Source organism: Dipteris shenzhenensis, chromosome 17, assembly GCF_047967505.1.
Source record: "Dipteris shenzhenensis isolate YYH24624 ecotype China chromosome 17, Dip_SZ_1.0, whole genome shotgun sequence".
NCBI classification, from domain to species: domain Eukaryota; kingdom Viridiplantae; phylum Streptophyta; class Polypodiopsida; order Gleicheniales; family Dipteridaceae; genus Dipteris; species Dipteris shenzhenensis.
The window spans coordinates 11,921,494-11,936,201 of record NC_141612.1 but is presented as its reverse complement, the minus strand read 5'-3'; the positions used below and the strand labels follow the sequence as shown (position 1 = coordinate 11,936,201).

Below are 14,708 nucleotides of genomic sequence, written 5' to 3'. Positions count from 1 at the left end.
ACATCACCTTTTTTATATTCCCATTAACTTGCATGGAACAACTTAACGTCTCATGCATGCCCAGAAAAGGAGACACATCCATGCATTGCAATAGGCCTTAGGCTCAAATGAAACTCTATTCTTTATCTAATGGGAAAGGAAATGAAGGGAAACTCATTTAGTACATGGAATGGCCTTGAGATGTAAAATACGACGGAACCTCATGGCTTACATAAAGAAAGGACCTTAATACAATTGAACCTCAAGGCTTCATAGAAAGGGCCTCAAGACTTGACTCTATCAAAGAGCTTTGAGTGTATGGCTTCTCATAAAGTAAAGACCCCAATACAATGAAACCTCAAGGATCTATATAGAGCACCCAAAACCCCCATGTGTGCCGCAAGAAAGTAAAAGCGTGGAGGCCCAAGATACACTCCATTGTCTTGCCCTCAACCATACCTCATGCATCAACAACAGTCATAAGCGATTCTCCCTGCTATTGCCCGTTTAGTCACGCCATTTAGATGGCTCCTTGATTGGCTCCTTTGATGCTTTCTTTAGCTGCTCAGAAGTCATGGCATCTCCTTTCTTTAAACCACTGTTGTACCTTCCTTCTTGAAGGAGCCCCAGAATTCTTGCCACCTACCTGCTTGGGCCTTGGAAGCTCATGCTTTAAGCATATCTTTTTCCAGCATGATTTTCTCCAGTTTATCCACTACGGTACTTCAGGGGTAGGGGCACTGGAAGTTGGGCACCTTCCTTTGGCCCACAATGATTCTTGATAAATGCAATGATTTCCGACCTCCCTTCCTGTGCATGGCATGTTTAAAGTGCCTATATAACTAGATCATTTTGTCTGCTTTCGATTGAACAAGTAAGGCCAGGTAGGAGAGGATAGGAGATAGCAAGCAATTCCTACCTCCCAAAAACAAAACTTGAAAATGTATTTAACGAGTTGATCAATGATCTGCAGTTCAGTCTCCAGACTCACAGTGCTGTATAAAAAGGTGTCATAAAAACAAAAGCAGGCAAACAAATACCCCATGAGCCAAATGTATAACCTGTCAAAAAGCTTCAATATATCTTTATTCACACGATCGACATCAAACGAGTTGGCGCTTTTGCGAGGATTGAGACACAGTTTCATACATAAAGTTTGCAAGATCAACAATCAGTTCCGGTGCTCTGCATACCGCGACTAAACTGCGCATAAAAGGATCCTGAAATTCTGGAAGCACTAGGCTGCACTCTACTGAATGCTATGTCAAAATGGCACATCCTTACTTCCTGAGCATTCAGATTCTCCTGCACACCAAAGTTCAAACATGCAATTTAATATCATTTCCAATGCCTTTATAGAATTTTCTGTCAATGAAAGACAGTTGACAGAACAACAGCTGTTGCAAAGCCAACCTCCAAAGATGCTATGGCTGATTCCCTACAAATAGAAGCAATATCTGCACCAGTATAGCCATCAGTACGTCTGGCAAGATCTCCTGTATCTACGTCCACCCCACATGGCATTTTCTTTGTATGAATTGCAAATATCTGCAGTCGCGCAGCTTCATTAGGTGGGCCAACATACAGCAACCGATCAAAACGACCTGCAGAATTGTCACAGAAAATAAGTCCTCTCAAAATAAAAGAAGACCAAAACTTTCCAGACTATTTAAGATGTCCGAAGAGAATGACATTTGAATGGAAGTGACCCGTGTCATGAAGGGAAAAAATTAGAAAGAATTAGGCATTTAAACCATTAAGTCCGGCAATCCTTTTCATATTAGTGTCAGAAAAATATAGAAAAGAACCAACCTGGACGCAGTAAGGCAGGATCAATTTTGTCAGGACGGTTTGTAGCTGCAATCACTGTGACACCTCTTCTAGGGTTCAAACCTGTGCACCCCATGATATGATCATTAATTCAGTATGGAATACCTCGAAGCAACCTTCCTTCAAATGAACTATAACACTTACATCAGATGTGTACAGTTTCCGAGCAAAAATGTACGAGCAGAAAGTCCAAGCGATAATTTTTGACACCAACCTTGCTAGTATATTTCTCAAAGGAATATGCAATTCTTTCTTAATTTCTCATTTATGGAACCATATACTTACTTATTTATCATTATAACCCTCATTTTAGAGAACATCATCTATATATGAACAAATAGTGAACACTTTAGAAACTCTTATAAATCCCTTCCTATCATACTCTCTTTTAAGTATTGAGAAGCTCTCATGTAACAATGTATACCATATTCCTTGGATGAGTAGGAAAGAGATATTAAAAACCCTCATACTTGAAGCCATTATAACCGATCATAAATTCATCTCTATTATATTATCAAATATGGGAAGGAAAGGGAGGGATTTTCAAATTATTCCCAATCTCCAAACATAAGTACTTTTAAGGCAATGTGGTCCCTACAGAATTAGAGAGAAGTTGTAACTCTCATATACATCTTGAAATTTTCAATTTATCTCTTCTGTACCTCTCAAAATTATACTTCTAATGTTTTTCCTTTTATAGCTCCTAAATCCAAGGTAAGGAGCAAAAGTTATGACTCCTCCTTTGTACGCCCTACAAGGGTATTCCGTTGGGAGAATAGGGTTGGGACAAGGTCTTCAAACCATGTTCCTTTGGCAAAATACACTTGGAAGGTCTATTAAAAGGAGTTATAACTTTTTCTTAGTTCAGCTTGAGGAACTATAAAGAGGAGATTTGCTGAAAATTTCATGATATATCCAATGGTAAAAGACAAAAAAAGGAAGTTATAAAATAAGTCACCACTTGGACAGTATATATGGATATATCTATCTCTATTCATCAATATTTCATATGTACTTGAGAGTATATATTTTGACCCCTCCCACCTTTTTCCAGCTCGTCGCTCGGGAGTTTTTGCTCGGAAAATGGAAACCCCCCACTTACATTGAGCTTAAGCATTAAATTTGAATATTTTAGCACTAACTTTATACTAACAATATGTATATTATTGAAGAGCATCTTACCAGCCTAGCAAATATGTAACCACCAACCCTCGACCATAAATTCTACCCTTGACTACTCTGGAAAGAAAGAGGACAAACCCCTCATCACATGTGTCGTATCCTGCACATCCTCCTGCTTTAGCATCATTCAACCTCTAGTAATAGAGGTTTGATATAGGGTGCATATGGGATGAGCAGATAAGAAAGGGAGAGAGAGATTAATTGAGTGACAAGTTGCTTGCAAGCGGTGGTGACAACTTGTTCACAACCAGTGGTCACACATCTAAGAGAGATCCTCAAGGGCAAAGCAAATGAAATTTTTGATAGTTGGTCTTGGTATGTGTTCTTTCACAATCTACATATGCATCTTTTAATGATATCCCGGTCTTCAATAAAGAACATGTTTTGCAACATCCGCAGATTTCTTCAGATGTAACAAACATTTGGAAACTCCAAGCAAGCAGACGACTCCAACGTTTATGGTTATACAGAATTTGAATGTAAAGTTATAAATGCCATCCTCCCTCTTTTATTGACATGGAAGACCGCAAAGAAGAAAATTACAGAAGGCACAACAGATTAGAGGGGATATTCAAGAGCAAAAGAATGCTGGAGACAGAAGTTTACGCATGACTGTTTTCTGTAAACAGGAAAATGGGGGCACTAATAGATTTTTTTGGTTTTGTGCTCATGATACATGAAAAGTGAATTCATAGTCAATAAGCAATGGATGATAATGATTGGAGCACATTTGGGAGAATGACGATGCTTGTATATCTGCTAGCTGTTTAGTAGATTTCAATAAAATAACAGTTACATTAGCAGACCATTGTTGATAGTAGTGAAAGCCAATGGTATTTATGGTAACAAATCATGCCAACTGAGATCTAAATGTGCTTGCTCTCACTGTTCAAATTTTTCATTTAAAGCTGACAAAAAGTTGTACCACAAACAAAGCACATAACATTGAGCAGAAAGGGCTTATACCATCCATCTCAACAAGTAGTTGACTTATGACCCTGTCCCCAACTGAAACTCCATCACTGGTTGTATCACGTGTTACGGCAAGACCATCAAGTTCATCAAAGAACACAACAGAAGGGGCTGCAGCTCTTGCTCTTTCAAACAATGAATGCACTGCCTTTTCAGATTCACCCACCCACTTGCTGAACAATTCGGGTCCCTTAACTGCAATGAAGTTCAGGCCTGCCTCTGTTGCTACAGCTCTGGCCATAAGAGTTTTGCTGCATCCAGGCGGACCATACAACAGCACACCTCTGGGAGGATGTGCTCCAATGCGGGAGAATGCATCACTATGCCTTTGTGGCCACTCCACAGCTTCCTGTAAATGCTGCTTGACTTCCTCTTGACCCCCTATATCAGACCAACGTACTTTAGGTACTTCAAGCATTACCTGTTTTGCACAATTAAGATCAGCTCTCTCTCTCTCTCTCTCTCTCTCTCTCTCACACACACACACACTCTTTCAGGACCCCCCCTTTTCGACTCAGTAGAGTGGCTCCAAGTTCTCTTGTTATCACAGATGATCCGCAGCAAGCCATCAGTTCCCCAACAGATCTTTTAGGGCGAGTTTGGGTCACCTCTGTTGCAGCTTGATGAGGCATTCCAGGCTCCTGTACCTCAGGACGACGTAGATTACCATAGCTAGCACTGTCCTCCTCTATGGCCCTAGCGACTGAGGGTGATCAGAGATGCCGGTATTCGCACACATGAAGGTGGTTCGAGAGATCGGGCTCCACATGGACAGATTACCCCCTTTCAGAATAGCATTGCATCCCACTCAGATATCACGAGGTCAACCAGATCATCGCTTGCGCATCTCTGAGGAGGGTTTCCATTGATCCACCAGGCTATACCCAGATCGGTGGCAGTGAGAGGGAGTGTCGGAGATTGTATGGTCACCTCCCAATCTATAAGCCCCCATATGAGGAGAGCATTGGGAGGGGTGAACCAGATGTGATGTGGCTGCAACATGGCCAGCACTTTGACTGCCATGTGGGCAGCAAGCTCACAGCTAAACACAGAGATGTGGGACTGCCACATGGGCTGCCATGTGGGCAACAGGTTCAAGGACTTACATGGCCATGAGTGGAGCTCCTAGCGGAGAGATCTTGTACAGAGCAGACACGTGGTGAGGTGGATCATCAGCTTGCAGCAGTTCCAGGCAAGATCTGGAGCCTGGAACATGTCGATTGGAGCATGGAGGCCTGTAAATGACTGCATGGGCATCCTGAAGCAGTCAGGTCAAGATTGGATGGCTTGGAAGAGCTGGTACAGCCCAGGAGTGCATGGGTCTAGAGGCGCCTTCATGAGAGGTGTCTGCAGCTGCACATATGGGGCTGGTACAGCAGATCTAGGGCGAGATCCCAGGGCTGGTGCAGAGCCGAAACAGCAGGCAGAAGGCTGGAGCTGATAGGCACCCGGCATGAACAGACCAGGGGCCAAAGATCAGGGCTGAAACAGGCCCAAGACAAGGTGGAATGGGTGCAGAAGGTTTGCACCTGTTTGGAGCAGGCTATGGGCCTGAAATTCGGCTTGGGACAGGTCGGGTTAGGGCAGGACTGCCTCTGCCAGTGGCAACCTGCCATGTGGCCAGGCAAGGCCAGCCATACCTCAAGAAAAGTGCCCCCACCAGTTGATTTTCATAGACTGGGGCAGGCTGCCTCGTTGGCCAATAAGACCCCTATTAGGTTGGTTGGTTTGGGGGCTACCAGCCCCTGCAAAAGGGGATCCCCTAGGGCTCCTTCAACACCTATTTGAGCAACAGATCACCAGCAGACTGGAACAGTAGGACAGCATACTTTGGGCTTGTTTGGAAATATCTTAAGACAAAGCACATGTAACCAAATAGAAATGATTATTCAAACACAGGGCAATGCTTTAAGAAGAGGATAGTATTTTAAGAAGCTTGATATCCACTTGTGACCCTAGGTAGCCTTGACCTATATGGACCCATATGGACTCACAATACCATAAGACTTGCTAGCATCCCATAGGATGCATTAGGACCTCTTTGACTTCTTGCAACAAAATAATGGGTCATTGTCATGCCCAATGGGACTTTTAGGAATTTGTAAGGGCCAAGGGATTACCTTAGAGACAGAGAAGGGCTTATATCCAGGAGGACAAAGAAGGGCTGAGGAGCTGCAGACAGAGCTTGGAAAGGGCTGCACACCTAGGCTGACAGTTAGGGCGGCAAGGTGCAAGGATCATAGCACGGTAACTTACGTCTACAAAAGCTCAGCAAGGAGCACGCGGGCTTAGGGATCTAAAAGTGCCAAGGAGGTAACAGGACAACTTTTGATGAGGAAAGAAGACCACGGTTTGGTGGGACTCTGGACTCTTTTGTATTGTGCCCTTTTGTGGACGGAAATATATCTTATGTTGCTTCAATATCCCTCTTGCAGCATTGTCTATTTACTGTTCTGCACATATGTTTGTTGAGTACACACAAGTAAAGAAGTTTTGGATTCCACAGTTAAACACTTCTGGGTAAATTCATGGACTCTCTATCAGTCTTCCGTTGTGCGATACCCTTTGTTATGGTCATTTCTGTCATTTCTAACATGGTATCAGAGCCCTGATTAGAAGTTCACGAGAAGTGGAGCCTGAACGCAAGGATCTTGCTGAAGGACGACCTTGATTCAAAAGTTGGGGGAATATACGTCGACATTTGGAGGATTGTGCCCTTGCGAGGAGGAGGGAGGCTCAAGTTCAGATACATGTACAACTTTCTTACTCTTCTCAATTCATTGTCATGGCTCAAAGATACGCTATTCCTAATTTTGGGGACACAGGCAAGTTGGATGGGACTAATTACCCATTGTGAAGATGAAAGTCCAGAGCCATTTGGTGTTGAGGTAGTCATGGGAGATTGCGACGGCCAAAGATTTAATGCCTCAGCCCACAGTAACTCCAGCCACAGTGACCGCACCAGCAATGACTGTACCAGTAGATGCGGTGTTAGTGAGAGTCTAAGCCTTGGCCAAATCATTGTTGGCACCATGGCAAATGCAAAACTTCCTCATATTCAGACAGAGGACACTTCTTTTGAGGCCTGGACTACTTTGAGGGTCATGTATGAGTTGAACAACGAAGCGAGGAGTCTAGACCTCGAGACAGACCTCTATGGCATGAGCATGGATGAGGGGGATTCAGTACAAGAACACATCACCAAGATGAAGGTGGTGAGAGATCAGCTGGGAGTAGTTGGTCAAAGGACAAATTCGGCAAGGATGGCTAGGCTATTGCTTGGCATGCTATCAAGGAGCTACAACAATTTCATGACCATGATGATTGCAAGGCAGAGGGCGGTGCTAGTAACATTAGAGGAGCACCATTTCTTCTGCAGCAAGAGGCTCACGAGAAGAAATACGACAAAACCGATGACAAATCTCTTATAGCTCAAGATGGGAGCAAAGGCAAGGGTAAGGGTAAGCTTGGCAAAGGCAAGTCCAAGAAAGACAAGTCTGATGATGGAGTGGACTATTCAAATGAAGAAACAAGAAGAAGATAAAGAAAGAGAAAAAGTGCTTCTACTCTGATCGGCCAAGACATTTTGCAAAGGATTGCACAAAGAATAAGGCAAATCAAAAGAAGGGGGCCAGCTTAGATTCAGAGGAGTCAAAAGCTACTGTGGTGGTCATCGCAGAGATTTTCTTCGTGACACCTCCAAGTGTTGCTGAGATAAAGTATGCAAACTCTACTGTTATAGTGAGATTGTCTGACATTAAGAGATGGCCAGATGAGGAGTCGGGAGGATTCTTCAACAAGACCTATGGATTCAGAGATGTTGTGACTTAGAGGGAAACATCACAGGATTACACAAAGGAAGCTGTATTTGAAAGCAGTTCACGAACAAAGATATGCACACACCGATCTGCAAGCAACCAACTACATGCTGGACTTCACGACGGATGACATGTTTGTCCGAGTTGGGATTATTGATTGGGGAAGAACCCTCCACTGGACCGAAAGTCAATATTCGCAAGACCCGACTTTTGCTCCTCCTAGGGCATTTCCATGGTTAGCACCGGAATTATATGCCAGTACAACTACACGAGCAAATCCCAAGGGCGCATGGGCACCGGAGTCAGATTTCTTTGCCGTTGGATGGCTATTTCGGCAAATTGCCAACTTTCTCATAGATGCTGCAGACGCTATCAGTGACAACTCCGTGAAGGGCAATGTTGCAAGGTTTCAGCCTCGTTTCTCTAGAGCCATGCTCACGTACTCTGTATGCACATACTAATAGATCAATAATGTGCAAAATTGTCAATTGCCATGTATAAAAACATTTCTCCAATCTTGAACAAATTTATTTCCCGAATATGTGTGGCATGGAGATTTATCATTTCACTCATTCTTATTCCGCCAACGTTCAGTAAATGCGCTAGACCTCGAGACAAAGCAACCATCTAATTGCCTTGCCCCCTGCTGACATAATTGGATGGATATAGACATGGTAATCTACCTAGGGACCTAGGTGATGGCAAATTGCCTTTTCCCACTGGTCCAAGTAATATGGACTTATGCTTGGGATTTGATTTCTCGAGTATGTTATTTGGTTAAAGACCTTGCCCCAGATGGATGACGGGTTGAAATAGACCCTGAGAGCAAGGTGTCTGTAAGAATCCGGGCTGTTCACCCATCATGAGAGAGACCGTTGGAGGAAGTTGGTAGCTGGATTGCTCGATTCAAAGGCAGGTACGTACCTGAAGGAGGTGGTGCCATCTGTTGCTACCAAAGATGGAATTGTGTACCAGGGTGGTTTGCTTATAGGACCCTACCTGGTGGACCAAGAGCCACTGGATGAAAAGCCCAGAATCAACATTGACACCAAAGTGTTCAAGAGGGCTACCACGTGGGAGCTGCTGGAGCATTTCATCGACGAGTTGGGATTGGGTCAAGATGTGTCAGTGAGAGGGGGTGTTAAAGATTGTATGGTCACCTCCCCATCTGCAAGGCCCCATATGAGGATTGCATGGGGGGTTGAACCTAGAGGTGTTGTGGCTGCCACATGGGCAGCACTTTCACTGCCATGTGGGCAGCAAGCTCACAGCAAAACACAGACATGTGGGACTACCACATGGGCTGCCATGTGGGCAGCAGGTTCAAGGACTTACTTGGCCATGAGTGGAGCTCCTGGTGGAGAGATCATGTACGGAGCAAACATGTGGCCAGGAGCGCAGCTCACAGCAATTCCAGGTAAGATCTGGAGCCTGGAACATGTTGATTGGAGCATGGAAGCCTATAAATGACTGTGTGGACATCCCGAAGGAGCCAGGTCAAGATTGGATGTCTTGAAAGAGCTGGTAGAGCCCAAGAGTGCATGGGTCTTGGGGCGCCTTCATGACAGGTGTCTGCAGCTGCACATATGCGGCTGGTACCGCTCTAGGGCAAGATCCCAGGGCTGGTGCAGAGCTGAAACAATAGGCAGAAGGCTGGAGCTGATAGGCGCCCAGCATCAACAGACCAAGGGCCAAAGATCAGGGCTGGAACAGGCCCAAGAAGAGGCAGAATGGGTGCAGAATATTTGCGCCTGTTGGAGCAGGCTTTGGGCTTGAAAGGGGGCATGGAAGAGGTCAGGTTAGGGCAGGACAGCCTGGGCCACTGGCAGCCAACCACGTGGCCAGGCAAGGCCAGCCATACCTCAAGAAAACTGCCCCCACCAGCTCGGCTTTCACAGACTGGGGCAGGTTGTTTGGTCGGCCAATAAGACCCCTATTGGGTCCGTTGGTTTGGGGGCTACTAGCCCTTATAAAAGGGGGCTCATTCAACATCCACTTGAGCAGCAGCTCACCAGCAGCACGACAGCATTCTTTGGGCCTACATCCAGGAGGACAAAGAAGGGCTGAGGAGGTGCAGACAGAGCTTGGAGGGGGCTGCACACCTAGGCTGACAGTTAGGGCAGCAAGGTGCAGGGATCATGGCACAGTGACTAAAGTCTACAGAAGCTTGGCAAGGAGCCAGCGGGCTCAGGGATCTACAAGTGCCAAGGAGGTAGTAGGACAACTTTTGGTAAGGACAGAGGACTACAGTTTGGTGGGACTCTGGACCCTTTTGTATTGTGTCCTTTTGTGGACGGAAATATATCTTATGTTGGGTCTCTATATCTCTTGGAGCATTGTCTATTTACCGGTCTGCAGATATGTTTGTTGAGTACACACAAGTAAAGAAGTTTTGGATTTAATAGTTAAACACTTCTGTGTGAATTCCTGGGCTATGTATCAATCTTCCGTTGTGTGATACCCTCTGTTATGGTCATTTCTTACAATCATCAGGCCCACCATGATATCTCACACCTTTTTGGGACTCCCATTTACGTATCTAATGTATCTAGCCAGACTTGAAATTAGATTTGATATGATGATGGTGATGGTCGTGATGCTATGACTATCTAATACGTAGCATTAGCATGGTGATGATGCTCATATGGTAGCTCCACCCTTACAACTTATTACATCAGGTTTCTCTCAATCTCATAGACCCATCAGTCTTCCAAAGACTTTAATTAAATATACCTCTCCTAGAGGACCGGGCCGCTTTGATTAGCCGATCATTGCACGAGGCTGCCCTTCACACCTTCCCATACACCACATGCTCTAACCGTCCACCGTCTCTAGGGTCCGCGCCATGTAATAGCTAGTACGATGACAAGGGTAAGGCTCTTTGCCGACAACTCCGCTTTGAGTCCAAACGTGGCCTACCAAGCAAACCGGACACGTTACGCGAGTATCGCCGTCTAGCATGCTAGAAGAAACAAAACTTTATTCGCCGAAACGAGGAGGAATTACCGAACATCTTGTTTAGTAATAACTCCAAAGACTTTTGGCCATGGTTTCTTGAACGGCAGTCCCCCTCACCACTCACAGATACTCAAGTCTGGCACAACTACGCCCGCACATTATATGACTTTCCCAATCAGTCCACTCCTGATCTTTCACACACACCACAATCGACTTCTTGCAATCTATTCACTAAAGGGGGCATCAATGCATATGGACCCTCAACACTATCACACCTATCCACAAGGCAGGGGATCCCATGAGTCCGTTAATTCACGACCATTATGATTGGGCATGTCATGTCCAAGATATATGCCAAGGATATTTTTTATGACTAGGGTGACATGTATGATGATATCATTGACTACGTCTACACAATTTTCTCTCGCATAGGTTAGGATGCTCGCTTAGTAGCTCCACCCTTTTGCTCATTGTATTAGGTTTTTCCATCAGTCTCATAGACCCATCGGTCTTTAGCAGACTTTAATAAAGTCTCTCTCTCTCTCTCTCTCATATGTATATGTATATGTATATATATGTATATATATGTATACACACACACACACACACACACACACACACACATATGTATGTATGTATGTATACATATACGTATGTATGTACATATACATATACATGTACACACACACACACATACATACATACATACCTATGTATGTATGTATGTATACATATACGTATGTATGTACATATACATATACGTATATACACACACATACATACTTACATACATATGTATGTATGTATGTATGTACATACATACGTATATGTATATGTACATACATACGTATATGTATACATACATACATACATAGGTATGTATGTATGTATGTGTGTGTGTGTGTGTGTATATGTATATTTATATGTACATACATACGTATATGTATACATACATACATACATGTGTGTGTGTGTGTGTGTGTGTGTGTGTGTGTAAGAGAGAGAGAGAGAGAGAGAGAAACACATAAATATTATGGAAATTAAGAAGGGGAAGGGGGGGCAAGATTGTAGAGATGGCAAATGGAATGATAGAAAATGCCAATATGCTTCACCTCCTCGTGACTTTTGGATTTTCACTAAAGCAATTGCAACGATAATTATCACAAAAGTTTATAGTAGTTTCCCCTTGACCTGAACAAGTTTACCTAGAAGCCTTTGCAACCCATATTGCTTCAAATGTTTTGATAAAGCAATATACTTTGCTTTTATTGAACACAAAAATCAATTGTGTCCTACTTCTTCGAGCCATACTACGCAATGCTGATTGAGCAACAATGTAAAAGCCACTATGGACTTTTGCCTTTCATCTCCAATCCAATTTGCATCACTAATCCAATGAGCTAGGGGTTTTGACATGTACCCTTCAAATATGAAAGTTAATGGTCCGTTGTATCCTTAAGAGCTTCAAGATCCCCTTCACCAATTTGCAATGATGCTTACACAAGATTGACATGAAATGACTAACCACGCCTATCGCATAATTGATATCTGGTTTGGGTACTATCATCAGAAATCAGCTTCACAACCCCTTCAACTTGGAATCGCTCATTCTTAATCTTAAAAGTATTATGTCATGTTCCAATTGAATTGCTGACAATTGAGAGATCAGTGGAGAAATTAGTGGATCTGGAGATGCTCTCCTTAGGCACATGCATTGTATTAATTGCCTACATAAGGGCACTTATATTCATGAATAAACACGTCTTTTTCTTCATTGTTGGTACTCTCCATGCTTCCATTGCTGCTCCATCATGTGGTATCAGGGCCACTTCACATGTTCTCCCCATCTGCCGCACCATTTCCCAAGCCCTCGAAGCCCAAGTACCCTCTTGATGGGGCAAACCTCTGGCTAGGAGGAATTAGGAAATGCTTGCGCCCTTTGCTTGTGCCGACACAATCTTCACCCAACGATGTTTTGATTGATTCGGCTTGCACACGTAACATTCTGAGAAATGCTTTGAGCTACAGTTAGGCGATGCCTAGAGGAGTCTGCAGTTCAAATCTGAGCTGCAGTGGTCCCGGATTTGAGGAGAAATAAGTGAAAAACCAGTCTCCTTGAAGAGAACTCAAAGCAAACCAGTCTGACTTGCTACTGCTACCCTGGGTGACGTGACACGGCATTTCGCCCAAGCTTCCTACTGGCTCTTCACTAGTAATAGACCTTTCATTCTATTGTGAAATCCCTCTTGGAGCTGCTTTGATCAGTTTGAATTTTGCCCTCCACTCTCTGCTTGTTGCTGGAATCAGTTGTTGAGTGTTCTTTAGTCTTCATGTTTGACTAAGTCAATAATGGCATAATTGGAAATTTTCAGTATTTTGACTGAGATTGAGCATTGGTACTTAGTCATTGAACTCATGGAAGGTTCCATGAGTTCTTGTGGTTCCAGCAATACTCCATGTGTTAGGAAAATAAAGAAGAAGAGAGCTCCAAAATATATCAATAGAAAAGTCTCTAGGCTTCAAGACAAAACTCAAGTCCCTCACTACTATCAATATGCAAAGAACCTTGGTTTTTCAGATTTTCTTACTTGCAATATTCACTTGTATGGTGATGGTTCTTGCTAAAGACTTGTAAAGGGATTAGACACTGCCAATATTCATAAGACCTTCCCTATGGCTGTCAAAACAAAGATAAACACGTTTGGGGGTGAGGGATTTCACACATGACAGACCAAACTCAAGTTCGTTCTCATGAAAAAGGGGATTTGAAATATTGCTAATGGGAAAGAGAAGAAGCCTACCACTAGGGAAGGAGAAGCATTATGGTTACCTAGAGATGAGAAGGCATTGGCTATAATTGCGCTTGGGTTATATTCATCACATTGATGGTTGTAAAACTGCACATGCTACATGAAAACACCTTGAGACTGTCTTTGGAGCACAGGGAAAATGTTCCAAGTATAGCCTCCTCATTAAGTTCTTTGATCTAAAGTTGGATAAAGGAGAATCAATATCCTCACATCGAAACTCCATGAAAAGTATGTTGACTCAACTAGCCAGCATCAAGTTTAAGCTTGATGATGACATTGTGATTGCTATGTTGCTTAAGAGTCTACCTGATGAGTATGGTACCATTGTAACTACTCTCACTAATCTACCACAGTCCAGTTTGGTAGATATAGAGGCATCCCTTTTGGAAGAAGAAATAAAGATTAAACAAAGAAATGACTACAAAGAGAGTCAGACATATTTGGTCAAAAGCAGGATCTACAAGCAAGAGCAAGATGAAGTGCAATTTATGTGGAAAGCTTGGTCACTTTGAAAAGGAGTGCTATACAAAGAAGAGACTTTCAGCAAATCTTGTGGAAGAAGCAGAGAAAGAAGAAGAAGAACCAGAGGAAATTAAGGCCCTTACTGCTTTCACCGCCCAAGTCAATCTTGATGTCTTCTAAGTTGTTTTGTGTGAGGTCAATAAGGGTTCTCTGCCCTAGGATGTCCCCTTTAAATTATTGTTAGTCTTACGTGTGAGTTATTTCCTTGTCAAACCTATGGAAATTTCCCATGCATAGTGATTGTCCTTTCTCCCAGTTGTAAACCAAAAGCCATGACCGGAGTGAGTCACAGGTTGGGGTCATGAGTGTTGTCACTAGGTGTGAACAAGCCATGAAGCTTCCCATGTACTATTGTTGAGGTGAGATCATCAATTTGTGGGACATATGTTGGGACAAATTCATGTAATGGAGTTGTACCAAGGGGTGCAAGGTCAGTGTGAGTTTGTGTGTCACCACATGGTGGTTAGTGTAACTAGGTTAGGTGGTAGAACGTTCTCTTAGGTGTGATTGAGAGATTTCATGGACTTGATTGAGAGATTAGTGGAGAAATTAGTGGATCTGAAGATGCTCTTCCTTTGGCACATGCATTGTATCAGTTGCCTACATAAGGGCACTTCTACTCATGAGTAAACACGTC

The 14,708-nt window shown here is 43.5% G+C and overlaps 1 protein-coding gene across 2 annotated transcripts in view; it reads right to left on the bottom strand.

Moving 5' to 3' along the window:
* Positions 1 to 224: 224 nt before the first annotated feature.
* Positions 225 to 14,708, bottom strand: part of CIP111 (Cam interacting protein 111) — a 30,071-nt gene continuing 15,587 nt past the window's right edge. For both annotated transcript variants that reach the window (XM_087388091.1, XM_087388092.1), the window contains exons 7-10: positions 3,958 to 4,384; positions 1,792 to 1,872; positions 1,393 to 1,583; positions 225 to 1,284 (exon numbers count right to left, since the gene is read on the bottom strand). In XM_087388091.1, the coding sequence (XP_087244217.1) occupies positions 1,144 to 1,284; positions 1,393 to 1,583; positions 1,792 to 1,872; positions 3,958 to 4,384 (840 nt within the window). In that variant the 3' untranslated portion in view covers positions 225 to 1,143. The remainder of the gene's footprint in view (positions 1,285 to 1,392; positions 1,584 to 1,791; positions 1,873 to 3,957; positions 4,385 to 14,708) is intronic.